Source organism: Macrobrachium rosenbergii, chromosome 16 (assembly GCF_040412425.1).
Source record: "Macrobrachium rosenbergii isolate ZJJX-2024 chromosome 16, ASM4041242v1, whole genome shotgun sequence".
NCBI lineage: Eukaryota > Metazoa > Arthropoda > Malacostraca > Decapoda > Palaemonidae > Macrobrachium > Macrobrachium rosenbergii.
This window is the reverse complement of record NC_089756.1, coordinates 39,293,532-39,320,276: the sequence shown is the minus strand read 5'-3', so window position 1 is coordinate 39,320,276 and position 26,745 is coordinate 39,293,532. Positions and strand designations below refer to the sequence as shown.

Genomic DNA, 26,745 nt, shown 5'->3' with positions numbered 1-26,745 from the left:
TTAATGATAATAGCCAGAATGAATATGCTGGAACGAAAATGCAATTATAAAATTGAAAATGAAGAAACGAGCTTTGAAATGTGTGAGCAGGAGAGGAACCACGTAACATATTTAACTGCAAAATTCTCAGGGGATGATAATTTAAAACGTTAAAGAGAAGGAACTGAGAAACCCAACTAAACAAATAGCAATGTTTTATAATAAAAGCAATGAAAATCAGAAATATATATAATTAGTGAAAAAGTAATACCATTATGGTAGATTATACCTAGTGAAGATCAACTTTGCGCAGTTACTGATGCAAGATTCAGAATGAAATCACTGGAACTCAGGAATATATAAAAAAGTAAAAACACAGTACTTTCATAATAGAATTCAGAGCTAATGATGATGATCATAAAGTTTGCTTAGACACTAATGCTTTGCAGTTATGATACTGTGTAAAGTGGAGAGAACATTGAGAAAGTCAAGGACCCTCTAAGGAGCTGAGCCGTTCCAAAGACGAATTATTGCATGACCTTGTACTACTACAAGCGCTGTAAACGCGTGTTGTTCTATGTCTACGCAACCGTACGTCCATATTAATTGCAGCGTATTGACATAGGCGTCCAAATTGAATTTATTGTGAGTATTTAGGCTTAGTCCGATTTGGTAAAACTATAGCCTAGATCATTTCCGCACGGGCTATTACTTTGGAAAATAATGTTTTTTTGTTTTATTTGGAGTGTTGCTGATGAAGTTGGTGGTTACCCATTTTCCGTCAATTATTATTAACCTCATATCTCTATCCAACATGTTTGATACCATTTGGGAACGCGATTTTTGAGTTGGGGAAATCGCAGGGAGAAAGACCGACGGACTGCCATGATGTTGCTATGGAATGGTACCGCGCATGCGCAAGTCACTAGGGAGCCATATATTCAAGAAGGGATTGGCTGAGGAAACCTGTTATAAAAGGAACTATACAAACCTAACGTGTCTTCAGTAAAACAACCCGGCCCCAGGGAAGGAAAACTCTACTTTTTACCAAAAGTTCCCCTATAACACTGTGCATGCGCGATAGCATTCCAGAATAGGCACCATACAAAAACATAAGTTCTGAGGTTAATTACAGGTTAATTAAAGTCGACTGCCAAAAAATAACGGTAAATTATTGATAAGGAACCAGAATACTGTAGAAAAACTCAATTTCCAAGGTAATACCCGTGCGGAGCTGTTCTATAGTTCTACCTCAGATTTTTTCCATGAATAATTGTGGTAATTTATAATTTTTGTATTACAGACAGCTAGAAGACCTCTGCAGTAAAAAAGCAAGATAGAATTAAGCAAGAGCTCCGCCTGGGGTATTAGTTTGGAAATTGATTTTTCCCATAATTTGGTGATTATTAAGAATATACCGTTATTTTATGTTGGTTGACTGTAGTGAACCTGTAAATAACCTCAGAAGTTGTACGTTGGCCATCCTGGAATGCTATCATGCATGCCCTGTGTTATAGGGGAGCTTTTGGTAAAAAGTAGTTTCTTCTTCATTGGCGGTTCACCCCCCCCAAGTAAGCAACATGGCCTGCTAGGTTAGGTTAGGGTATGTTAGGTTAGTCTGGTTCCTTATATAATAGGTTTTTTTAGCCTATCCCTTCTTAAACGTATGGTTCCCTAATGACTTGTGCATGCACGGAACCATTCCATAACAACAACATGGAGGTCCACTGTTTCTCCCAGCGTTTCCAAAACCCTGTGTTCCAAAGGGTTCCCAATCATGTTGGATAGATAGTAGATGTGAGGCTAATAATAATTGACCACCAATAAACACCACCACCACCTTCATCAACAACACTAAAAGTTAGGAAAAATCAATCTCCAAGGTAGCCTAACAGTCCGTGCAGAGTTTTTGGTTAGTTATTCCAACAGCAATTTTATGTTCATTTTGACAGCTTAACCCTAGACTTGGTTAGCGGCTTTGCTCACCTTAAATATTAATACAAAATGGAAAGAAATTATGGTAAAGGTATAGAGTAATTGAATTTAAACTGAAATACAGGCCATATGAAAATTGGGAAAAAGCACGTTAAACGAAGAAGAAGAAGACAGGCAGTCCCTGGCTTATGACGGGTCCGGCTTACGACGTTCTGAGGTTACCATGCTTTTCAAATATATTCATCAGAAATTAATTTTCGGTTGACGACACATTTTCTGGGGTTACGACACCAACCCAACAGAAGAAATATGGCCACAAAATGGCAGAGTAATAATAATTTTGATGTTTTTTTTGATGAAAAACTCAATAGAAATGCAGTTTACATCATTTTCAATACACCCAAAGCATTAAAAGTAAGATTTTCATAGGATTTTTGTCAATTTTCCATAATTTTTTGGCTTAAGACAATTTTTGGCTTACGATGGACATAGGAACAGAACCCCATTGTAAACCGGCGACTGCCTGTAGAGTGAAATGACGGTAGAAATGTACTCTACCCTAAGCTTTCACTTTTAAACCAGTGAAATTAGCTAGGCCTGTGATTTTTTCACAGAGGCTACCATAGGTCTAGGCTATGTCAGAAGTCTAACCTAGACTTATGCAGGTGTTCAGTCTGATGTTTATTACAATCCAAGATGCTTGGGTAACTTCTGGCTAAGCCTTAAGCATAAGACTTCCTCAGTGTGGAATACGCTTAGGTTATGTCAATTAGCCGTAGGCCTGTGATTGGTGGGAATGGCCTAAATGTGAATAAATGAATAAAAGGGATTTAGGCTTTCATTAACTAAAGAATAACAGGGATCTAGGCTCTTATTAACTAAACGTAACCTAACTTCAGTGGCTGCTGAGGTAGAACTATAGTATAACTCTGCAGGGCTTACTACTTTGGAAATTGAATTTTTTTTATAGTTTTTTTGGTTGCTTATTAAGAATTTACTTTTATTTTTTGGCAGTTGACTATAATTAACCTCAGAACTGATATGTTATTGTATGCTGGCCATCCTGGAATGCTATCGCGCATGCACAGTGTTGTAGTCGAACTTTTGGTAAAAAGTGGAGATTCCTTCACCAGGGTCCACCTCCAGCTAATTAACACACCTACTAGTTAGGTTAGGTTAGGTTAGTATACTGTAGTTCCTTTTATAATCGGTTTCTTTAGCCAGTCCCTTCTTTGAACATGTGGCTCCCATGTGCCTTGCGTATGCACGGAACCATGCCAGGGTGGCCATCACAACAATAAAATGTCCACTCTCTCTCTGTTTGTTTTACCCACCTGAACCCCCATTCCCAAAGGGGATAAAGATTTGAGGTTAATAATAGTTGACCGCAAATAAACACCACCACCTCCTTGCTCATCAGTGCTAAAAGTATAGGAAAACTCAATTTCCAAGGTAATAAGCTGTCCAGATTTCTATAGTTTTACTGTTGCTGAAATAGTAATGAGGTAGCTAGTATGCAGAGTAGGGGTTCAGGAATTATTTTGGGGGGGTTGTGTTCAGGGCGAGCTCCCCTCCCCTGGCCAGGTGAGGACACAGCATCCAGGTTAAATTAGGTAAAGTTTAAATCTTGTGAGGTTTATTCCAAAATGCTTTCTAGCCCTACAGCAGCTCTGCCCTCCAAGTCTGCATTGGCATCCAAGATTAGATAAAAGTAATCCTGGTTAGGTCATATTCCCTCTGAAATGCTTACTGCAGAAATGGCTATTAAGCCTACAGTAGCCCTGACTCCCTACTGTTCACTTGTTCCACCAGTTGTGTACAGAATTGGGTACAACACATCAGCCTATGCTTATGCTTAGGCAGCAGCAGTGGGAAGCATCTGTGCATTTATTACTAAACTTCCGTTCATGCAAAGACTTCATCTAGACTGGTCATTTGTTGAAGTGTTATAAAATTTATTTTGTTTCCCTGTCCAGTCACTGGTTGGATTTTTGAATTTTGGGTAGTAGCCTATGTAGAATAACATGCAGTGGCTATATTGGGTGATACAATCCTTCGAATGGCAATTGTTCATATGCGGACCAAACCTGAGTCTTAACATCAGGATAAATCTTCTGGCGCCAGCCGGTGTTGAAATAAGGTTGTTGACCGCTTCCTGTCTCACCTCTGTGATGGATGCCAGATGCCACCAGTTATTGCATAAACAATTCTTGTTTTTGTTTTTACTGGTTTCCAGCTGATGCCAGAAGATTTATCTTAATGTTAAGACCGCAGGTTCGTTAGCTATGAAAAATGCAAATTAATTTAAATTTGTCATATTGTGTAGGATAAAAAATGGCCAGCTTGCCTTAAAACTTCCTAAAATAATATTACCCACTCAGTCAAAGTCATATGTTACCTCTCTCCTGTAGTTGTTAAGGTGGCCCCAAGCACACTACCCATTCAGGGGAATTTTAAACCCTGTCAATAATAGGCCTAAAAGTTGCTGTTGCCTATATGCAGCAACTGACATCTTTTGAAAATACGTATGAAATCTCAAAAAATAGGCTCGGTTCATCTGCACCTACTGACAGGAGACAGTACAGTGTCTCTTGTTGAATAATGAGTGATATTTTATATGAATAGAATTCTAGTTGATTATTATATACTATCTGTCAAGTACTACATTTTAACTAGAAATCCCTTTGCCTCACCTCCAGAATATCTATACTGTACAGTATTAATGTCCTTAGGCTTTGTACATGTAAATTATGTTAAATATGAATTAAAATTGAGAAACAAAATTATTTGACAATACAGCAAATGATTGTATAGCATTTGTGTACCTATCCATGTATGTGCATTGTGCACACAGTATTTATATAATTTTGTTTATTTTTTCAGGATTTACTTCTGTGATCCATGTATGAAACATGAAAACAAACAACAGGCCAATGACTGCTTTTGAAGTCTATTCATCAGGGGTACAGTATGACTTGTGCTTCTAATGTTTACTTTTTTTTTTTTTTAACGTTAGTTTAACCAGACCACTGAGTTAGTATCAACTCTCTTAGGCTGGCCTGTTGAAGGATTAGACAAGCTATTTAAACTCTCTAAGAATTTAATTATAACTAGTGACTTATGTTAATCTAAGAATTAATTAAGTTAATTAGGAATGTTTTATAAATTATTCTGTGAATCTTATATTTTAAGTTAATTAGGAATATATTATAAATTGTTCTATAAATCTTATATTTTATCATATAAATGATTAAATTTAAGGAATTTTAAAATATTAAAAAGTGAAAATTTGTCATTTTCTGACAGTATATCTTTAAAAGAATATCTTTTAAATAAAATGTCTCTTTGGATTCTATATTTTGGACATACCTTTAAAATATGCTTTACTGTTATTTGTACATTACATATTTCGCACATAGGTATAGGGGCATGGGGGTTACTCATCAGGTAACCATGTTTTTAGTGTGACCAATTCTTAGTCGTGTCAACATTACTGAAAACCTTTTCTGATAAGATGATGGCCACGGGTCTACAGTTTCTTTTATTTCTCTTAATTTATTGTTAAGATTGCTTTCCTCTCAGTTATTTTGCCATTTCTTCTTAATCATCACTTTACTGTATCTAGTATAATCTTCTAATGGTAATAATTCTGCTGATATTGGGAGTGTTCTAGCCTCTTTTGCATAGGTGTCAGCTTTTTCATTGCCTTCTAATCCTATGTGAGATGGTATCCAACATAGAGTAACAGATATCTTTTGCATTTTCATTTCATGTAATGTATGTCTAATTTCATTTACAATTTTATTTTTTGGAGTATAAGAGTTAACTGAGATACAGTATTATGGTTTACTTACAAGCACTCAGAAATATACATAATTCAAAAAAAGGGGGTTTGACTTATGTTTTTACTACAGATAATAAACCTCTATTAATTTTGTGCCATGTGGCCTGGACCAAGCTATCCCAGCTATTGCTATCAGAAAGTGAAATGGTTCTCACACTCAGGGGAATTGCCAATGATGTGGCACTTTAGGATTCGGAAATTGACCTGATCTGGTTTAGGCTGGTAGGGAATCCATTTATAATCCCATTGTTTTGTACTCGTAAAATAAAATGTATATGAAAATTGTTCATTTCACTGAATATTTAATTTCTTTTTCAGAAAGAGCCAGAGGTAACCAAAAAGCCAGCTGTTATTAGTAGAAAACAGATTAAGAAAGTGAAAAGAAAGAAGCTGATCGAATCCAAAAAACTGAAAAAAGCGGGCATTTTAATAATGGAAGATTCCCAACCCAATTCAAAAGACAAAGTTGTTGTCAGAAGCGGTGCTGTTAAACCAGTTAAAAAGAAAAGTCTGCCGGTAGTTAACGGAGTTAACGGATTAAACGTCAACAAAAAGAAACCAAAAAAGAAGAAGAAAGCTTTATCACCAAGCGATGAAAACGACTCCCAAAGCATAAATGGTGTGGAATCTATGAAAGGTGACGTAAAGGCTGCTAAGAACAAAACTAAAATATTGAAAGAGAAAAAACTTAAAACGGTAAAGAAGGACAAGAGTAACGTAAAAAACTGAAAACTGTGGGAAGTGACAAGCAAGCAGATTTCAAGAAGAAAATTGCAAAGGTGAAGAAGCTTGTGAACCAGAAGTCAGGAAAGAGCAAGACCCATTCAGAAAGTGATGATGGTGAAGATTCTGTCATTGAAAGTGATGGATTGGAGGACGTGGAAGAGTTAGTGGAAGATGAGATGGAATATCAGATAGAAACTTGTAAGTATTGAGGTCTTCTTTTCGTGTGCTGCGTTTCCTTTTTGATTTAGGGATTTTGATACAGTGCTGAAGCTCTTTACGATTAATAAATTCCATTTCACAAAACCACATATCAGCTGTCAGTGTATTAAAATGCAAAATAAGTCATTCATTTATTAAAAATTATTATCTTCACAAATACCATGTACGTGATGTTCCATATGATCTGTTCATTCAAAGTATTTAATAATAATAATTATTAGTCTTTAAACATCTGAAAACCTTGGTAATTGGATAAATTTTAAATGTTTAAGATTCTGACAATTTCTTATTATTGTCCCTCAGTAGATGTTTCCAAGATATGTAGTCTAGTTGAAAGAAGGCTATCACAGAATGTGTTCCTGATTCATTTTCCGTATTCATAGTTACCAAATTGTAGCTAATTTATCTCTGAAAAATATCTAAAATTTGAAGAAAGCATAGCATTTATGAAAAATTAATTTGATGAAAAGTTTTTTATTTAGTATCTCTTGAGGTATTTTTTTCATGTAATAATGAAATACTGTAAATTTACACGATAACATAAGATGTATATTTTCATGTGATAATTACAGTAGTACATTCTTATAAGTGTGGTTAGGAGTTGTAATTGATTTTTATAAGAAAACATGTCTGTCATATGCTCTGTGTTGTAGAGTTACATTCAGGAGTTAATGTAGCCAGTCATTGCAAGTGATTTCCGATTTCATTCAAGTTACAGGAGAAGAATTGAAAGCCTTTAATAGCCAAGACAGCCGGAAAGAAGGTCAAGAAACATTCCGGTGGATAATCAGCCCTTATAGTGAAGAAGATTTCTTCAAGTATGAAATTTGATGTTTCTTTTTAGTCATCTTACACTCCCGTTTGTATGGTAGTGGGAATGCATGTCAGATTCATAATTATACATCATTTGTTTGATCTTTTCATATCATGATTGTGCTGCATACTGTACTTGTAAATTCATACGTGATGTTTGATCTTTCCATTCCCTTGTCTCGTGACAGCGCTTGATCATTTGATATAGTATTGTTATTATTATTATTATTATGATTATGATTATTATTATTATTTATTATAATTGTTATTATTTATTATTTATTTATTTATTATTATTATTAGTTATTATTATTTATTAATATTATTATTATTATTATTAGTATTATTATAGTCAGCTGTCTGTCAGTGCTGAGTTGTAAAGAGTAATGCATCTGCATAAGAACTCCTCTTACTGTACCTCTGTTCATATTCTCATCCTTCCATATGACTTTCACTCTCTCTAACAATTGTTTTGTTCATGAAACTTACCTGTCAGATATATATACAGCTGTATTTCTCCGAAATCCGACAGAATTTCAAAACTCGCGGCACACGCAGTGTGGCCAGGTGGTTAGTACTCATTCCCGCCGCTGGGTGGCGGAATCGAAACCATTCCCATTTTCTATTCAGATTTTCTCTGTCGCCAGTACTGTTAACATCTGTTTACAGTACCTCCGCCTCTGGATTTCGTTAACTTGCATAGTTTTCCACTTGAGTATTCTCTTGACTTTTGGTTTTTTGACTTTGGCTTGTGGATTGGCATACGCTTTTTGTGGACTGTTTATGATTTTGCTTTTGACTGCTCTTGAATGATGTCTGGTACTAGTTCTGCTAGCTTTCGAGTATGTTGTGTGAGTGAGTGCAAGGTGAGGCTACCGAAGGCTTTGGTAGACCCTCACTCAGTTTGCATGAGGTGTAGGGGGCATGTATGTTTGATCAATGATCGCTGCAAAAAGTGTGAGCCTTTGTCTGATGCAAGCTGGAAATTGTATGATTCCTATGTTCGTAAGTTAGAGCGTGACAGGATCAGGAGGTCCTCCTCCAGGAGTGTGTGTAAGAGTCAGGGTTCTATTTCTTCACCTGATAACCCCAATGTAGACATTGTTGTACCTATCCCTGTGGTTTTGCCTTCGGGCCCTGAGGTTGTGTCTGCGGAGGGTTTGGCCCTGACGGAGATCATGAACACCATCCGTGCTCTAGAAAACAAAGTGTCATCGCTACAAAGTGCTGTGCAGTGTAGTGTTCCCCCTAGTGTCGTGGAGGGGGCGTCAGATCGGCCCCATAATGCTTCTAGGCCTGGACCTCTGTCAGACTCCCAGGACTCAGGGAGAAGGCATGTCGAAAGCCATAAGAGGGTTACGGGGGCTTCCCACCGATCTGACGTCCCTTCGGCAGGTCCTGTTGTCACTTCCCAGGCTGCCAAGGATCGTGCTTCGCTCGTATCCTTAAGGACTGCTTTTTGTCCTCCGAGGCGCCCTCCCTCGTAAGGGGTGGAATTCTCGTAAGGACTCTCGCCCGCTGAAGAGGAGCTTTAGAGAAGACGCTTCACGTCAGTTTTCTCCATCTTTGCGGGATTTTGAAGCTTTCCCGCCACAGAAGAGGACCAGAACGTCGGAGGAGGAGGACGTTTGCGAGCGCCCCAGTCGCTCTAAGGAGAGAGCTGTTCTTGCTCCTGTAAGGAAGAAGAAGGCGTCCCCTCGCCCCTCGTCTTCCCGTAGGATCTCCTCTCCTCCTGGATATGAGACCTCTCCTTCCAAGAGTATCTTACGAGATATGCAGCGTCAGTTGGCCTCTCTTCTTGCCGAGAAGGAATCAGAACCGCGTCGTCGCAAGGACTTGAGGCTTCCCATCAAGAAGTCCAGGAAGTCCCCTTCTCCTGCTCCTTTTTCTTCGTCACCGTCTCCTGCTTCTTCGCCCTGTCGTCCTCACAGCTCACGAGTTCCCTTTCGTGATTCTCGCATCACGACGCTGCCGCAAGCAGCTATCCAGGTCTCTTCGTTAGCTGCTCGTTAGGGCGCTTCCCTCTCTCGCTGCTGTGCAGGACGCTCGCAGGACGCCAGCATGACGCTAGGTTGGGCTCCCGATCGGATGCTCTTCAGGATGCTCGCCAGGACGCCTTTAGTCGCTCGTCGGGGACGCCCAGAGCATTCTGATCCTGCAGGGAAAAGTAGATCCCTCTTCCGTTTTGATCGGACCTCAAGGCCTTCGTTCCCCAAGCAAAGCTTTTTGTGATTCTCGTGGTTCGCCCATTCATGAAGGAGAAGTCTCTGGCGATTCAGAGCCTGGGATTTGATCAACCTTCTGCTTCCTCGTCTTCCAACTACCAGGTGTTAACCGGTCTTCTTAAGGACTTATTCGGTGATAAGTTTAAACCCTCGGCTCCTCTCTCTCCCCTTCGCAGCTTGCCTCTTCCAAAGCGAGGAGAACGCTGGTTTTGTGAAGATGACTTCTTCACTGGCTACTGAAGAAGGCCTTCAAGAAGGTTAACGCCTGGATGGAGGAACGGAAGACGCAAGGCAAGACTTCTTTGCCCTTCCTCCATCTAAGCTTTGCGGAAAAGCGGGCATGTGGTATGAGACAGGTGAGGACGTCAGTTCTCGAGTTCCTTCTTCGTCTCAAGGAGATTTCGCCAGCCTTGTCGACGCTTCCAGGAGGTCCCTACTGTCGACTGCTAAGGTTTCGTGGACGATGTCCGAGACCGACCATCATCTGAAGGGACTCTTCCGATCTATGGAAGTTTTCAACTTCTTAGACTGGTGCTTGGGTGTTTTGGACCTCAAGCTTAGAAGCCCCAACTCGATCAGCCTGGGGGAGCTATCCAGTGTTTTGAATTGCATGGATAAGGCCGTCAGGGATGGCTCAGAGGAACTGGCTTCCCATTTTTGTACAGGTCTTTTGAAGAAGAGGGCCTTGTACTGCACTTTCACCTCCAAGTCAGTTTTGCCGTCACAAAGGGCTGAATTATTGTTTGCCCTTTTGTCGAGCCATCTCTTCCCCCAGCCTTTAATCAAGGACCTCGCTTCTAGTCTTAAGGAGAAGGCCACGCAAGATCTTCTGGCCCATTCTTCCTAGACGTCCTTCAGTCCCTTCTACGTCTTCCGTCAGTTCTGTCCTCCAAGAAGAAACAACAGCCCTTTTCGTGGAGGAGCTTCTTCCTCTAAATCGACTCCCGAGGGAGAGGTTTTTCCAGAGGAGCAGCCCCATCGAAGCCCAGGGGCAGAAAGTGATCTTCAGCACCTCCAGACACCTGTGGGAGCCAGGCTTCTTTCTTTTGCGGGAGCCTGGAGAGCGAAAGGGGCGGACTCCTGGTCCGTCGAAGTTCTAGAGAAAGGCTACAAGATCCCCTTTCTCGATTCGCCACCCCTTTGTATGTCACCCAAGGATCTGTCGCCTCCTACCATTGGGAAAAACAACAGATCCTTTTAGATCTTTTGGAGCAGATGCTCGAAAAAGAGCTGTGGAGCCAGTTCAGAGCCTAGACTCTCCGGGGTTCTACAACCGACTGTTCTTAGTCCCAAAACAGTCGGGAGGATGGAGACCAGTACTGGACGTAAGCAGACTGAACCGCTTCATTGTCAAAGAGAAGTTCAAGATGGAAACGTCCCAGTCTGTTCTCGGAGCTCTAAGACCAGGAGATTGGATGGTCTCTCTGACTTACAAGACGCATACTTCCATGTTCCTATACATCCTCAGTCAAGACAGTACCTGAGGTTTGTACTGGGGGGAAGAGTCTTCCAATTCCGAGCTCTTTGCTTTGGTCTAAGCACAGCTCCCATGATATTCACAGTGATCATGAGAAATGTGGCGAGGTGGCTTCACTTGGTGGGGATCCGCGTTTCGCTTTACCTAGACGATTGGCTCATTCGAGCTTCTTCCCAAGCTCAGTGTCTGGAGGACCTAAATTCGACATTGGAGTTGACGAAGTCCCTGGGACTTCTAGTCAACAAAGAGAAGTCCCATCTGATCCCGACTCAGTCCATCGTCTATCTGGGGATTCAGATGGATTCAGTGGCTTTTCGGGTGTATCCATCCCAAGAACGTCAACAACATTGCTTGGAAAAAGTTTCGTCTCTCCTAGGGAAGGAAACATGCTCGGTGAGGGAATGGATGAGTTTGCTGGGGACCATTTCCTCGCTGGAGAAGTTTGTTTCCCTGGGAAGACTTCATCTCAGGCCGCTCCAGTTTTTCCTAGCGGAGAACTGGATGAACAAGGAGGTCCTGGAAGAGACCTTGAAGATCTCTCCGTCTGTCAAGACTCACCTGAGGTGGTGGCTCGACCCCTTGTTACTGGCAGAAGGCGTTTCTCTACATCTTCAGAGCCCCGACCTAGTGTTGTTTTCCGACGCGTCCAGGGAGGGATGGGGAGCAACACTAGGAGGGGAAGAAGTGTCAGGCACCTGGAGAGGGGAACAGGTGTCCTGGCACATCAATCTCAAAGAATTAGGAGCTATCCATCTAGCCCTTCAATTCTTCGAGGATCGAGTGTCAGGCCGGGTTGTTCAGGTGAATTCGACAACACCACAGCCTTAGCTTACCTCAAGAAGCAGGGGTACTCACTCCCGTTCCCTGTTCAACCTGGCAAAGGAGATCCTGCTTTGGACTCATGCTCGGGGATCACCATTCTCACGAGGTTCATCGCGGGCGTGGAGAATATCCGCGCGGACCTTCTCAGTCGGCAGCATCAACTTCTGCCGACGGAATGGACCCTTCACGAGGAGGTGTGTCTAGATCTGTGGAGGTTATGGGGACGTCCCCTAGTGGACCTTTTTGCGACGTCCAGAACAAAGAGGCTTCCTCTTTACTGCTCTCCTGTCTTAGATTCAGGAGCCTTAGCAGTAGATGCCCTCCTCTGGGACTGGAAGGGCCTAGATCTTTACGCTTTTCCTCCCTTCAAGATCCTGGGAGAAGTGATCAGAAAATTCTCAGCGTCGGAAGGAACGAGGATGACTTTAATAGCCCCCTTTTGGCCAGCAGCGGATTGGTTCACAGAGGTCATGACCTTCCTTGTGGACTTCCCAAGGACACTCCCCTGAGAGTAGATCTTCTCAGGCAGCCCCATTTCAAAGATTCCACAAAAACCTCCCGCTCTGAGTCTAACTGCATTCAGACTATCTCGAAGTTGGCAAGAGCGAGGGGGTTTTCGAGAGCAGTGGCAAAGGCTATCGCCAGTGCCAGAAGACCCTCTTCTAATTCAGTCTATCAATCGAAGTGGGCCAATTTTAGGAAATGGTGCAAGAGCAGCGGGATTTCCTCGACCACGACCTCTGTGCCTCAAATAGCAGACTTCCTACTGCATCTCAGGGAGAAAGAAAAACTGGCAGTCTCAACTATTAAGGGCTATAAAAGTATGCTGTCGGCAGTCTTCCGACACAGGGGCCTAGACTTAGCCGACAACAAGGATCTGCACGATCTCTTGAGATCCTTTGAAACTGTTAAGGTTCCTCGGCCCATGACTCCTCCTTGGAACCTAGATGTGGTCCTGAAATTTCTTATGTCAAGTCCTTCTGAACCTATGTCTTCTGCTTCTCTCAAGAACGTGACTAGAAGGGCGGTTTTCCTAACTTCTCTGGCGACGGCAAAGAAGAGGTTAGTGAAGTTCAGGCTATTAGCAAGCACATTGGCTTTAGGGGTCCTAATGCCGTTTGCTCCCTAAGTCCTTTATTTCTTGCCAAAAATGAAAATCCTTCAAACCCGTGGCCCAAGACTTTTGAAATCAAAGGTTTGACGGAGATTCTTGGACAAGAATCAGAGAGAGTCTTGTGTCCTGTCAGGGCTCTCAAATTCTACTTAGCCAGGACGAAAGAAAGCCGAGGCCCGTCGGACAATCTGTGGTGTTCGGTTAGAAGACCTGACTTGCCAGTGTCCAAGAATGCTCTGTCATTCTTTTTAAGAAGTACTATCAGAGAGGCTCATTCTTCCTGCCAAGACGGTGACATGAGGCTTCTTAAGGTCAAAGCTCACGAAGTGAGAGCCATCGCGACTTCGGTGGCTTTCCAGAAGAACATGTCTCTTAACGATCTTCTGGGTACCACCTTCTGGCGGAGTAATTCAGTGTTCGCTTCGCATTACTTACGAGATGTGAAGTCAACTTTTGAAGACTGTTCTTCGCTGGGACCATACGTTTCTGCAGACACAATGTTGGGAGAAGAGGGCAATACTCATCCTATCCTTTAGGGGTTAGGTGGTATTTTTTAATCTTGTTTTTGTATTCTTGGTTGTTGGGTGGACACCGATGTGGACATCCCAATCTTTAGCCTATGTTAGGTTCAATGGCTTAGATAGGCTCGGTCAGGTGGTTGGTTGTTGCTCCTTTTCCCTCTCAGTATGGTCATATGATCTAGTCCCATTGTAGTCACGCCCCTGTGGACAGGTCATCTAGATCTCACCAGCTTTATAGGTCCCTACCTTGCTGGAGAATCTAGTAAAGCAGAAGCAGGCTTGGGTGACAGTAACCTCGAAGTCAGCTATGCTAACAGGTAAGGAACCAAGGGGTCAATCGCCTACATTTATTTGTATCCTAAATCCTATTCTGTCTCTACCCACCTCCAATGGTGGGATTCAGCTGTATATATATCTGACAGGTAAGTTTCATGAACAAAATGATATTTTAATGATAAAATAAAGTTTGTTCATACTTACCTGGCAGATATATATAATTACAGTGCCCACCCACCTCCCCTCAGGAGACAGTGGCACTAGAAAATCTGAATAGAAAATGGGAATGGTTCCCGATTCCCGCCACCCAGCGGTGGGAATGAGTACTAGCCACCTGGCCACACTGCGTGTGCCGTGAGTTTTGAAATTCTGTCGGATTTCGGAGAAATACAGCTGTATATATATCTGCCAGGTAAGTATGAACAAACTTTATTTTATCATTAAAATATCATTTCATAGTGCAACTGTGAGGTTCTCCTGTTGTTACACCTTGCAAACCTTACTGTCAATTCTCCTTTCAGCGCTGAATGACTTCATAGGTCCCAGCGCTTGGCTTTTGGCCTAAATTTCCTATTCTATTCTGCACAAGAGTACTCGTAACCCTCTCATTACCAGCAAACATTTATTCATCCTTTTTTGTAGTGGTAATGAATTTCACTTTGATTTAATCTGTAATTTTTTTTTTTTTTTTCGGTGGTACCCATCTTGAATCTTTTATGACATTCTCATACTTTACAGCAAATTCTGGGAGAAAGCGCCTCTGTTGGTCAAACGCAATCAAAGTGATTACTACAAGGGCTTGTTTTCAACAAAGGACTTGGACGCAATTCTTCGTGAGGTAGGTTGCAAAAATTTGTACGAGTTTTTCTTATTTCTGTTCCTTTTGTTCTCGAGTTGTGTCCTATATGACTGGTTTATTTTTTCATACCTTTCCGGAGATGTGGAGTTGAGCTATATAGACTGACAGATGTTTCTTTTAAGATTTTTTTTAATCAAAAGTTGCAGGAATAACTTGAAATGTCCCCAAACATCAGGGCTAACTTTGTAGTATTCAGATGCAGTCATTAACTGAGCTGTGCTCTCCCTCTGGTGTTGGCAGATTCTAAACTATTGGAATGTGCTCTGATATTACAGTTTCTTTTTCTTGTGAAGTGTTGAGAAGGTAGGAATGACTAAATGAGAGTTATGTCCTTCACTAGGGGATATTTTTTTATGGTCTGTTTGAGAGAGAATTGGCAATTTTTATTATTAGTATTATTATTCAGAAGGTAAATCCCTATTCATATGGAGCAATGCTACAGGAGCCATTGACATGAATTTCAGTTCAAGCTTCCAAAGACCAAAGAATATACTGTTCATTTGAAACAAGTTACAGAGAATAATAGGAAATACAGAAAGAAAAGATCAGTTATTAGAAAAAAATATGAATTAATGATTATCCTAGAAGGAGAAAAGGAAACAGGAAATGGTACTTAAAACAGCACATGTATGGAGTCATTGTAAGAAATATTTGCCTATAGAGTGACAAATACTAATGCTCAATTGAGGAGGAAGACTTCCTCCTTGCCTCCAAGATGTCAGGCATAGAAGGAGATTGATATCCAAGTGGTCTTGCCTGTTAATTGAACTTGACAGTTTGATATTGACTGCCTGTAAAACATCAGTAAAAGTAATATATGTCTCAGAAATATCAAGATTGCCTCTTAGAATTATTAATTCATGGTGTTACTTTTGTTGTAACTATGTACAGTAATATATATATGTGTGAGAAACATGAATATTTTCTCTTAATATATATACCCAGGTTATTGATGTAAATTGATATACTTAGTTATATGTTTAGACTTTATTAAAATTGCTCGAAGGATGTGCTCTTAAATGAAAAGTGAAACTTGAGTGCCATTTCGAACATCATCAACACTAATGGAACAGTTACTTATCAGTTCTTAGTATCTGACGTTTTATATGAAAGAAAAGTGTGACTGTTTCATAGAAAACCAGCAGTAATCGGGGACTCTGGTAATGGTTAGTGGAAGGGGAGAAAAAGTAGCATTTTTGAGATAAATTGGGGTAAAGAAATTGAACAGTTAGGTGGGAAGACACCAGAGGAAACTAACGAGAAGTACAAGTTAAGTACCATCTACAGTTTGCTACACGTTGTTCACTTTTAAGTGATACCACTCAACAGGGATCAGTCCATAGGAATAATGCAATATTATTTTACACTGTCATCTCCAGTATTGGCAGCTGTGGTAATCGTTTTATTCCTCTATCTCTTTCTAGCAAGTGGTTTTATTTTCCAAGAACTTGGATATAACTTCATATAGCAATGGCAAGAGGGAGACACACAATCCAGTTGGACAAGCCCATGCTCCTGTTGTTTGGGATTCTTATAACAACGGCTGCAGTGTACGTTTGCTGAACCCCCAGACTTTTCATCCTCGAGTGTGGAAGTGTCTTTCCATGTTGCAAGAGTATTTCAACAGTTTTTGTGGTGCTAATGTGTAAGTGTCAGTAACTACATAATGCTTTCATTATCAGCTGATTACTCCTTACTTTTCTTTGTATTTTGTCATGGTTTGTCAGCAGCTATGTCCTTTTAAACATAATTTTCAATTCTTTTTATTTCTGAAAAAACTTAGCATAAGCATGACTTTTTTTTTTTTTTGAGTGACCTTAAGGTACAGTTTGATGTGGAAATTTACAATATCATTCCTTATTTCTGCCGTTCCAAAACAACTTATGTATCCCTTTGCTGTCATGCCATCTATAATTCGGTTACCTTTCTAAGATCGTTAGGGTGGGGCGAGTAAGGAATTCCTGCGTTGTCAAATGTCTCATTGTTATGATTAAAAATTTTGCCTTGTTAGAGCCTGCTCAAATGAAATAAAAAAAGACATTTTTATAATAAAATAAAGTTTTATATATACTTACCAAGTAATTACATAGCCAATCATGTAATTAATTGGTAAGTTAATTATATAAAAACATTTTTCATTTAAAGGTAACAATGAAAACATATTTGACTTCACATATTTTCCTTACAAACCTCATTTATTTTCATAAAATCAAAGGAATATGGCATGATTTTTGGCTGCTGGTGCCAAACCTCAATTTCGCTGACACATGGTCAGCAAGGGCATTCAAGAGGCCAGCTCAATCAAGAACAACAAAAGGTAGTCACCTCAAGCAGCCAGTGTCAATGGACAGTATGGATAGCCCAAGGGATAGCCAGAGCCAATCAGATCTCTCCACCGCCCTTGGAGCGTCTTCACTCTCGGAAACAAGGGGGCTGTGTAATTAATGGTAAATTATTTTTCTCTCCAAAGTGATTAATAGTTTATTTTAACCTACAGAGGCGCTGAAAAAATTTTAATCATGTAAACAATAAATAAATGGTAAAATAAAATATGGATAATAATCAAATGGCTTGAAAACCTATTCCAGCTGAACCACCCTCACAAATTTTAAGTGTTGATGCATTAAACATATGATATTATTATAAGAACTATGATTATTATTTCATTAAGCGCACAGAGAAAGAAAATTCATTAAGAACAACCAAAATTTACTCAACACTTTCTTTAGAAAGCAAAGGACAGTAAATGACAGATCTCGGGTAAAGCCATAAACAAGGGATTAACCTCAAGGGTGAGATTAAAAAGGGGTTAATAGATATGGCAGCTCTGTATTCTTTTCCTGTCCCCACCCTAGTGATCTTAGAAAGGTAAATGAACTATAGTACAAGGTGGATATGATTTATACTTTTTTCAGATTTTACTGCTTGTATTTCCCGTATTTGGTACGTTGTAGACAGTACTTACTTGAGATTCTTATGGTCCTTTCACCTCCAGCTGCACTGCTTTGTCTTTTACTTTCTGTCCTTTCTCTTTATCTTCTTTTTATTTAGCAATCTGACTGATTTAAGTTTACCATGCTTCAGTGTCCACCATTCATTTAAGAGCGTGTCCTTTATGTTTAACCCTACGAGAATTAAATGATTTCTCATACTAGTTATCTCTTAACTGTAGTCTATTACATTTTGTTGAAATTTATTCATTTTTTTAAAGTGTAAACGACGATGCTTTTGGAGCAAAAATTGTCATGAAAGGGAGGATAGTATTTCAGTCTGACATGCACTGGTTTACCAGGTATACAAGCTGTGACAGTGATGCTTGTATATCCTTCCTGTCTGAGTAAGTCACGCCTTCCTCAGAGAGATATGATTCTGATGTTGTCATCTTTTGACATTTTCTTTCTTTACTATCATTCTTACTTTGAATGTTCATTATACCCCCTGTATTTTCATTTTCTTCTTTTGGTTCAAGTCTCATGAAGGTACCACAAGTTGTTATTGTCACAAAATTCACAAATCACTTACTTTAAGGGTTTTGAAATAAGATTATCCCTTCTGTGGGATCATCTGTTGTCTATACAAAAGATGTGAGCATCTGATTACATAAGCCCATGAATATGTTCATTGGAGTGGTGAAAATTGAAAATACTGATTTTTTTGTTTTTTTTTTTTTACAGTTACCTGACTCCTCCAGATACACAAGGGTTTGCTCCTCACTGGGATGACATAGAAGCATTTATACTCCAGATGGAAGGGAAGAAGAGATGGAGAGTTTATGCTCCAAGGTTAGTTATGGGATGTTGCAAAAAAAATTGATGCATTGCTTCATTTTTGTGATTAAAGAGTGGTGCTATGATCACAGTCAGTATTCAATCAGTGTTTGGAATTTGTAGTTTTTAAGGCATCACAAGATGTATTTGTGATACAGAATGTTCCTGAAGTGGTAAATATCTAGTTGACCTTTTAACCCTACTAGTGGACTACTGAGACATTGTAAAACAGGTTTGGGGAGGTTGGAGCATTGAGTGTGAGGCAGAATACAAACCACTGTTATGGTAATAATGGTTCAAAACAAAGGTGCCAAGCTTTAAAAATTTTATAACTTTGATTTTTACAGACGTGAGAGTTAGATAGTATCAGTAGTTACTGAATTATAAATATTTGTTTAACCAGACCTTCAAGGGGGAAGGTACAGCAACAGAGAAAATTATAAAATTGAAACAACTTTCTTGGGGTAAACCTTCTTTGTTTTTGTCTTTTACCTTAGTTATTTTGTATTTTAAATGTAATTTTAAAAGATTTCAGTTTAGAAAAAGCATTTAAAAGTAAAAAAATTACTAGAATTTTGACTCAGTGGTCTTATTAAATTTTTTTATTATTGTAATCATTTATTTTTATCTGTTTTGATATTCTGTGAGAAGTATTACCAGATTATTCCAAAATCCAAAAAACTTATTTATTAAAAAAACATATATAAGTTGGTAAAATTTATTGTCTTGTAAAACCAAAATATTGAAATACAACTTCTTAGAAAGTAGGGAAAATTTTTTAGAATTTTTTTATTTATACAGAGTAAATATTCATTCTTTTTTCCATTAATGTGATTTTTTTATTTTGAAGACCTCAAAGTTTCACTACAGTCTTACAATTGATAAACTATATCAGAAGAACTTTGATGTCTTCATTATCTTGAAAATGTAATAAAAGTTTTTTATATAGTTCAAAATTTTATTTTCAACTTTGAACTTTAATGGCAGCCCTCAGTTATCAATTACTGTTCCATATCGTCAGACTGTGATAACAGAGAAAATTAAAAATCGAAACAACTAACTGAAAATCAGTCTTCGATTTCTCGCTTATTTTGTATTTTATATGGTCCAAGAGATTTTGGTTCCGAATAAATCTAGATTTTGATTATCTTATTAAATTTTTATTGTAATGTAATGGAGCCAATACCCAATTATCGTCCTGATAAGAGGAAACATTGGAAAACCAATATTAGATACAATTTTAGAACCGGGTTGTATTTTCCTCGATTTTCAGGCGCTGTGAAGACAAGCATTCCATAAAACAATATCAACTTATCAGAAGAACAGTTGGGGTCATTATCTTGAAAAGGTAATCATTTTTAGAAAATTTTATTCACTCAGAACTGTATGTTGTCAATATGAAACTCAGCCATCCTTTAAAAAGCACAAAGTTAATTATGATATAACTTGAATAAAAAAAGACGTAAATATTAAAGATGCTTCTAGTCCCTTCAAAATCAAGACTACTCTTCATTTAGTATAAACTTTCATACTTATGTATTTAAATGGCAGGCCACCAGAGGTTTACATAATACTGTACTTGTGAATCTGGTTATGACTGCTGCCCAAATAGAGGTTATGCTTCAGCCTTTGCTTGATGGGATGCCCTCTGTTTTGTCTCATTTCACTGCCATCCCACCAGCATTTGTGCCTGCTCAAATGCATTATTTCCTAAATGCAGCATTAATTCAAATTTCATGTACTCAGTATCATCACTGCATACCACACCATAGGGGTGAACTGTAGGGATTACTTAAAGTTCTTTGCAGTGTCCCTTTGGCCTCCAGTTGCAACCCCTTTTGCATTCCTTTTCTTCCATCTTTCCACCCTCTCCTAACAACTGTTTCATAGTGCAGTTGCAAGGTTTTTCTCCTGTTTCACCTTTAAAACTTTGTTACCCTCAATTTCCCTTTCAGCACTGAATGACCTCATATGTCCCAGTGCTTGACGTTTGGCCTAAATTTTTAATTCATTCCATCACTGAACACCTACTTTTTGCCACATTTATAGCTTGTTATGTGTAATGAATTTGCCATGTTTATATCTTCCCTTGATTTTCATTCATTTCCATTGCTTTTGTGTACCCAGCTCTTGAGCTTAACCTTGCTCCTGTATTCATTTCATTCTAGAAAAGTTTTTATGGTGAACTGTAGAAATGTGACTCAGTTGTTAAGGCAGACAATGGTTGAGGTTTAGTGCTGGAGAAGTAGAGGAAGTTTAGATTGGTAAATAATTTCAGATCTTTCCATGCAAGCTGTATCCATCCACCCCTTTCTTAATAAGTCCCACCACCCTCCACTCTGTCATTTCTGGCATCAACATTTGTAATGTTCTTTCCACTGCTGTCAGTGCTATCACCTTCATTTTTATGCTAAACTCCAGTTAGGATGAATGTTCACACCTACCAGTATTATTTTTCATAATTGTTCATTACATAACAGAGCCATTATGGACAGGAAGGCCCTGTATATCAATATTGGAATGGCCAACATATTTATGAAGTGGCAGGCAGCATGAATTTTACAGTTACAGTGGTTAGTAGTGGATTTTAACAGGAAAAATTAATTTTTAAATGCACAAAGTTCAACAGGATCCATAATTGTGGGAATTGTCCGATAAAATGCCTCTCCTTCACAATTGTTTTGGTTTTGTGTATCAGTGTATGATTTATCAGTGGTAATTTCATTGTGTATTTGCTCTGGTAACTCATTAAAATCATCATTAATAAGTTTGGATACCAACATTATCATCACTATTGAATAAATATTTTAGTAAAAATATTTAAACCAGTGTCATCTCAATTTCTAAACTCTCATAGGGCTAGTCTGATGGATTCACTCTAGAGTAAGAAGCAGAAACTGGAACAGGAAGAAGCTAACAAGAGGACAGTCAAAGAGCAGGTTGGCTGAAGAACCAACGAAGGCAGTATGAAGAACCTGTGGCACTTCATAATGTTAATCTTGTCATGCCGTCAGGAAATTGAGATTTGTTATCCTGTTTTTCATTTTGTGTAATATTGATTCATCTTATTACAGCTGCTGCCACAAGCTTTGGCTTTATCAATGTCCGAAGATGTCGAATTCAGACGAGGGCTTCCAAGGCAGTACCTTGATTATATGGGAATTGTCCACATGGAACGTGATTCTGAAGAGAGAGAAGTGTTCAAGAAAAAGGTTTGTAAAATCTACATGATCAAGTAGTCTCTTTTTCCAGGAATACTGGTTATCAGAGTTTTTCCCTTTGTTTTTTATTATTTTTTTACTTCAATAGTATGCTTCAACATTTAACTCTTGGATTTCTTGTTGCCTTGCAAATTCTTATGTTGGTAACGTATTACAGAAATTTTTGACTGTTTCTCAGTTTGTTTACATATAGTGAAGCAACTTTATTTTACATAATTGTGCACTGTATAGTATAATGCTACATGTAGTGAAGCAACTTTATTTTACATAATTATGCACTGTACAATATAATGCTCATGATATACTGTAAACAGCTGAAGGGAGAATTTATTTCATTCTTCCCATTAACTTTTTTCCTGCCAGAGTTTCTCTCATCAGTCCTCACTACTTGGCATTTTCTTTGAACTTTACTGTGTACATGTTTTCCATATTTATCATAATCATTTCTCCCTCTGGCAGAGTCAAAATGCTTTGTTTCACTTATTTTGAAACGTGACATAAGATAAAGAGAGTTTAATGTTGGTCATGTTATTGTAGTGTTGTGTAAAAATATTGCTGGTATCGGCATTTTTATATCAGACACGCCAGCTGATGAAGATATTGTTAACATTTATAAGCAACTAACGAAATCTTGCAGGATTTGGCATGTCTGATAATTGTAAATGTCCAGTAACAGAGATTTTCATGTCAACTTGGGTAAAGGCCGTTGCTAGTATAAGTAGTCAAGAAAATTGCCAAACAGTAGCATGGGATTCATTGAAAACAAAATTATGTAGCACCTTTCAAGTAATTTCACTTCTGTGACACTTACTGCTGCCTAAATTTGATGAAGCTTGCATTTCACACTAATTAATCATGAAGGGTTTAAAATTTCCAGAGCATGAGCAACACATTAATCACAAAAGATACACAATTTCCAGTACAGTAGTAGTAGTAAGTGCAGGGGCGTCATTTCAGATTTTTGTTGGCGGGGGGGGTGGGGGCAAAGACGGTTCGGCCAGCGAAGCGAGCCTAATCAGCTGAGGTTTTTTTTTTATTTTGAGCTATTTTATGTGTTTTTGAAGCCACATGAGCAAGGTCTTTCAGCAAAAACTATATACTCCCACTACCGTGTTTTATCTCATCATCGCTGGTAGCTAGTAGACAGACAAAGATCAAGAAACATTATATTTCAGAGAAATTTTATATATTTATGATTGCACATTTAAAAAGAAAACATGCTGTTACTTCTTGGGGCTTGGGGTGAGGGAGCCAAGTTGAGGCTTTGGGGGTGGCAACTTGTCTTGGGGTGGCAAGTTGAGTCTTGAGGGGGCAGTTGACCCCAGCCCCCAAATGACTGAGTAGCTGATGGGGACCCAAAGTAAGTAACATTATAAAATGGTAGCAAAGAATGCTTGTTTGAGCAAAAATTCCAGATAACACAGGAAATACTGGATATTGATTTTATTTAAATATTTTTAGTTATTCAAATGACAGTGAATGGGCAAGATATCCAGTAATAACAAAAGATGATTCAAAGCTGCAAGAGAGACCAAGGATGACAGTACTGTAGGTCAGTCAACCACCAGTTACTTTGCACTGCTAGTGTCTCACTCATCCACCTGTAAACTGCACCCATTCATGACTGTCTGAGTCTGTTTACTATTGGTGTTTATTAATGTGGATTTTTTCTGAAAGTAAATGATAGTCTTTATCCACCTATATCTAGAAATGCAAATCCTGGTCAAGTAAAATTTCACTTATTTTATTATTACCATTAACTCCATCTTCTGGCTAATTGAAATTTAAGTAGTTCGAAAGATTTTTGAGGTTATATACATAGAATAAGAAGTTAATTGTAATTGGTTTAAAAAGTTTTGCCCAAAAATTCTGTTTATAGGTATGATTTCACCAAGATTACAATATACACACCTGTGCTTTAAATTCTGGAATGACTCTATCTGCCACATATTCAGGTATAACTCTTTTTATTGACTTTGCAAATATGAGAAATCATTAATTAAGTAACACTGCTTTTCAATTTGCTTTGCAAATATGAGAAATCATTAATTATGTAACGCTGCTTTTCATTTTGCTTTGCAAATATGAGAAATCGTTAATTAGGTAACACTGTCTTTCATTTTTCTCTGCAAAATTAAGCAGTATGGCTTGCAGTCATTGTGTTAGTCAGCAGATGCTTCTGATGTATAGCTAATATTCTTGGAGGTAAGATTATGGGTTAATCAGCCTCATCCCTGAACATCATTTGTAAAACATTAGGAGATTATTGGGTTCAGTTGCCATCTTCTTTTGGAGGAAGACGGCAAACTGTTGAAGGGTCTGTGAGTAGTGAACACTGGAATAGAAAATTGAAGGTTATAGGAATTTTTTTTTTTATATTTTCATATTTGTTAAGTGGGGAATCATTTTCAGGTCTGTGACTTAGTAATGCGAATGATGGACAATGCACCTTTTGATGCCTGTGTTGACCAGCGAGGATCTTCTTTCATTCATGATTGCTTACCTCCATTTTTAACTGAAGGTCAGTGAGAAAGTCTTTCATTTTTCTTGTAAGAGTTAAGAACACATTTATATCTTTGTAAAAATAAAATCACAATTACTATTATACCCATTCAGCAAATTAGATTGGATTCTGTATTGCAAGTTTAGTATTGCAACTAAATTCATGAGTAGTTAGATCAATTTCCTTCTAAATAGTCATTTGTAAGTGACAGGTAGCTGTAAACAGCTTGTACTTTTTGAGTACCTTTGTATGTGGTGTCATTGATCAACATTCATCTTTGCATGGTAAACATTGCTTTTTTTTTCAGCGGACAAGCAATGTAGTGCTTATGGAGGAGGTGAGAGGTGGAATGCAAAGAAGAAAAAAGTTGTTAATCGTGTTGAGTTGCAACCAGATACACTTGTTCGTCTCATCAGAGGAAATTGCATAAGGTATTTTGACATGATTGTCCCTTTTTATATTCTTATCTCCACATTTGCCATAGAAATATAATGGAATGGAATGTAAAATTTAGGCCAAAGGCCAACATTGGGACCTATGATGTCATTCAGAGCTGAAAGGGGAATTAAGAACAAAACAGTTTTAAAGGTGTAACAGGAGAAAAACCAGCCAGGTACTATGTATTCCCTTGAAAATCTAGTACAGTACTCTTGACTAATCCATATCAATCATCATTAAATTTGGTTTTCCAAAGATGCTGTTTTACAAAATTTTAAGATATTATATAAATTTTAAGATATTATATAGTTGCTTTGGAATAGCTGGACACATGTTAAAATGTAGCATTTTACTTCAGACTGGTCGCAGAAGAAGAGAAAGTCCACATCTACCATTGCTTAGAAAATAGCCGAGAGTACCACAGAGAGGAGCCGCAGTTCCTTGAAGTTGCCCCTGAGAGTGCCCCAGCTGTTGAGGCCTTAATTCATACATATCCGCACTACATAGCCATAGAAAGTCTGCCTTTAAAGGATGAAGAAGAGAAGGTAAGGTTACTCATTGCTTCAATTTTTATGCTGAAAAATTTTCTGGTTTCCATATTCATCAAAGCAATCCTATTTCTCAGCTTATTCTGATCCTGAAGAGCCAAAAATCATAGTGAAACTAGTACTGGTTATGTCATGCAGGAAAATGGAATGATGTAATTATGTGATGTAATTATGTAAGGATTTACTCTTTATGAAAGGATGTAATGCTTTTAACATCTGTAACGTCAATTAAGGTAAATATATTTTAATTAATCATCCAGTGGTATGAACAATATATGTATCTCATATATGTTCATTAAAAAATATAAAATATAGCACAAAATTTTACATTCATATATAGGAACAGTACTAATGAAATTTCAAGTGGTGAAAAAGAAAAGAAATTTCACATCTCAAAGTTGAAATGATTTTGTCCTCCATATTTTCATTCTCTATTACATTATCGAGTTTTAGGATAGTAAGTAATTCACAGATGTAATAGAAAGCTTTTCTGTGTACTTTCACTAATACTCAGTTGCAATTACCCCAAGTACATGTACTATAAAAAATTACAAGTTATAATGAGGCTCTATTTTGGTATAGATTGTTTTCCAATCATTGTTTGTGCTTTTAAAAAAAATCACTAATTATTACCATCTGGGTGTTGAGTCATAAGTAAAATAAGTTTACTTTTTGCATGGAAACCGGATGATTTTAGTGTTGAGTGAGGGGAAGGAAACAGAAATTTGTAAGAATGTAGTCTTGCTGGATCACCAATATCATTTTTGAACTTGTCCAACAGACCAATTAAAAAAAAAAAAAGTTTATGAATATAATGGTTTTTATTTTTGTACATTTTTTTTTTCATTTTAATTTTATAAATTAACTTCTTGGTCTAATTTTAGATGGTCATAGCCTGTGGACTGTGGGAAAGAGGGCTTCTTGCGTCAGCACACCCCCTTGACGCGCAGTACGACGACTGATTTGCAATAATTATTTTCCCTTCGGATCATGTTTTGTTAAAAATCCTGAGTTGTGGTGAAAACTTATTGCATTATCAGGTATATTGTTTCAAGTGGATATCTGCTTTAGTAAACAAAACATTTTTTGTGCCAGCTTTGTTACACAAGTTTTAATAAAACAAGGACAAGAAATTTCAGTGACATTTATTTCACATTGTTTGTTGTGAATTGGCTTTTGATTGCAGAATATTGTATAACATCCATATCTCCTGAGTTGTAACTCTTAACATATGTACAAAAATGATAAGGCTTTCAGAACGAAGACTGGAAACTAAACAAATATTTAGACCTGTACCAGCCCAATATATAGCAGTATTGGAATGGGAACAGGAATATAAAATTTGGGTCAAAGGCAAGATGCTGGGACCTATGAGGTCATTCAGCACTGAAAATAATGTTGAAACAATTGTTAGGAAAAGGTGGAAGGTAAGATGAAGAAAGAGAATAAGAACAGAGG

The 26,745-nt window shown here is 38.2% G+C and overlaps 1 protein-coding gene across 1 annotated transcript; it reads left to right on the top strand.

Moving 5' to 3' along the window:
• The first annotated feature begins 472 nt into the window (after window positions 1–472).
• On the top strand, window positions 473–26,420 carry NO66 (Bifunctional lysine-specific demethylase and histidyl-hydroxylase NO66). The gene is made up of 13 exons (XM_067118192.1): window positions 473–624; window positions 4,798–4,877; window positions 6,077–6,682; window positions 7,416–7,521; window positions 14,690–14,789; window positions 16,235–16,455; window positions 18,485–18,592; window positions 19,862–19,925; window positions 21,652–21,789; window positions 24,211–24,319; window positions 24,609–24,732; window positions 25,098–25,284; window positions 26,172–26,420. The coding sequence occupies exons 3-13, from the start codon at window positions 6,661–6,663 to the stop codon at window positions 26,247–26,249; spliced, it is 1,257 nt and encodes a 418-aa protein (XP_066974293.1). The 5' UTR covers window positions 473–624; window positions 4,798–4,877; window positions 6,077–6,660; the 3' UTR covers window positions 26,250–26,420.
• The last annotated feature ends 325 nt before the right edge of the window (window positions 26,421–26,745 follow it).

Excerpts from the sequence above, each read along its gene's own strand:
- NO66 (XM_067118192.1), top strand. The coding sequence starts at position 6,661 with ATGGAATATCAGATAGAAACTT. Across the intron at positions 16,456-18,484 it reads AGTTTTTGTGGTGCTAATGT|TTACCTGACTCCTCCAGATA; the intron begins GTAAGTGTCAGT and ends TTTTTTTTACAG. Across the intron at positions 24,733-25,097 it reads ATCAGAGGAAATTGCATAAG|ACTGGTCGCAGAAGAAGAGA; the intron begins GTATTTTGACAT and ends ATTTTACTTCAG.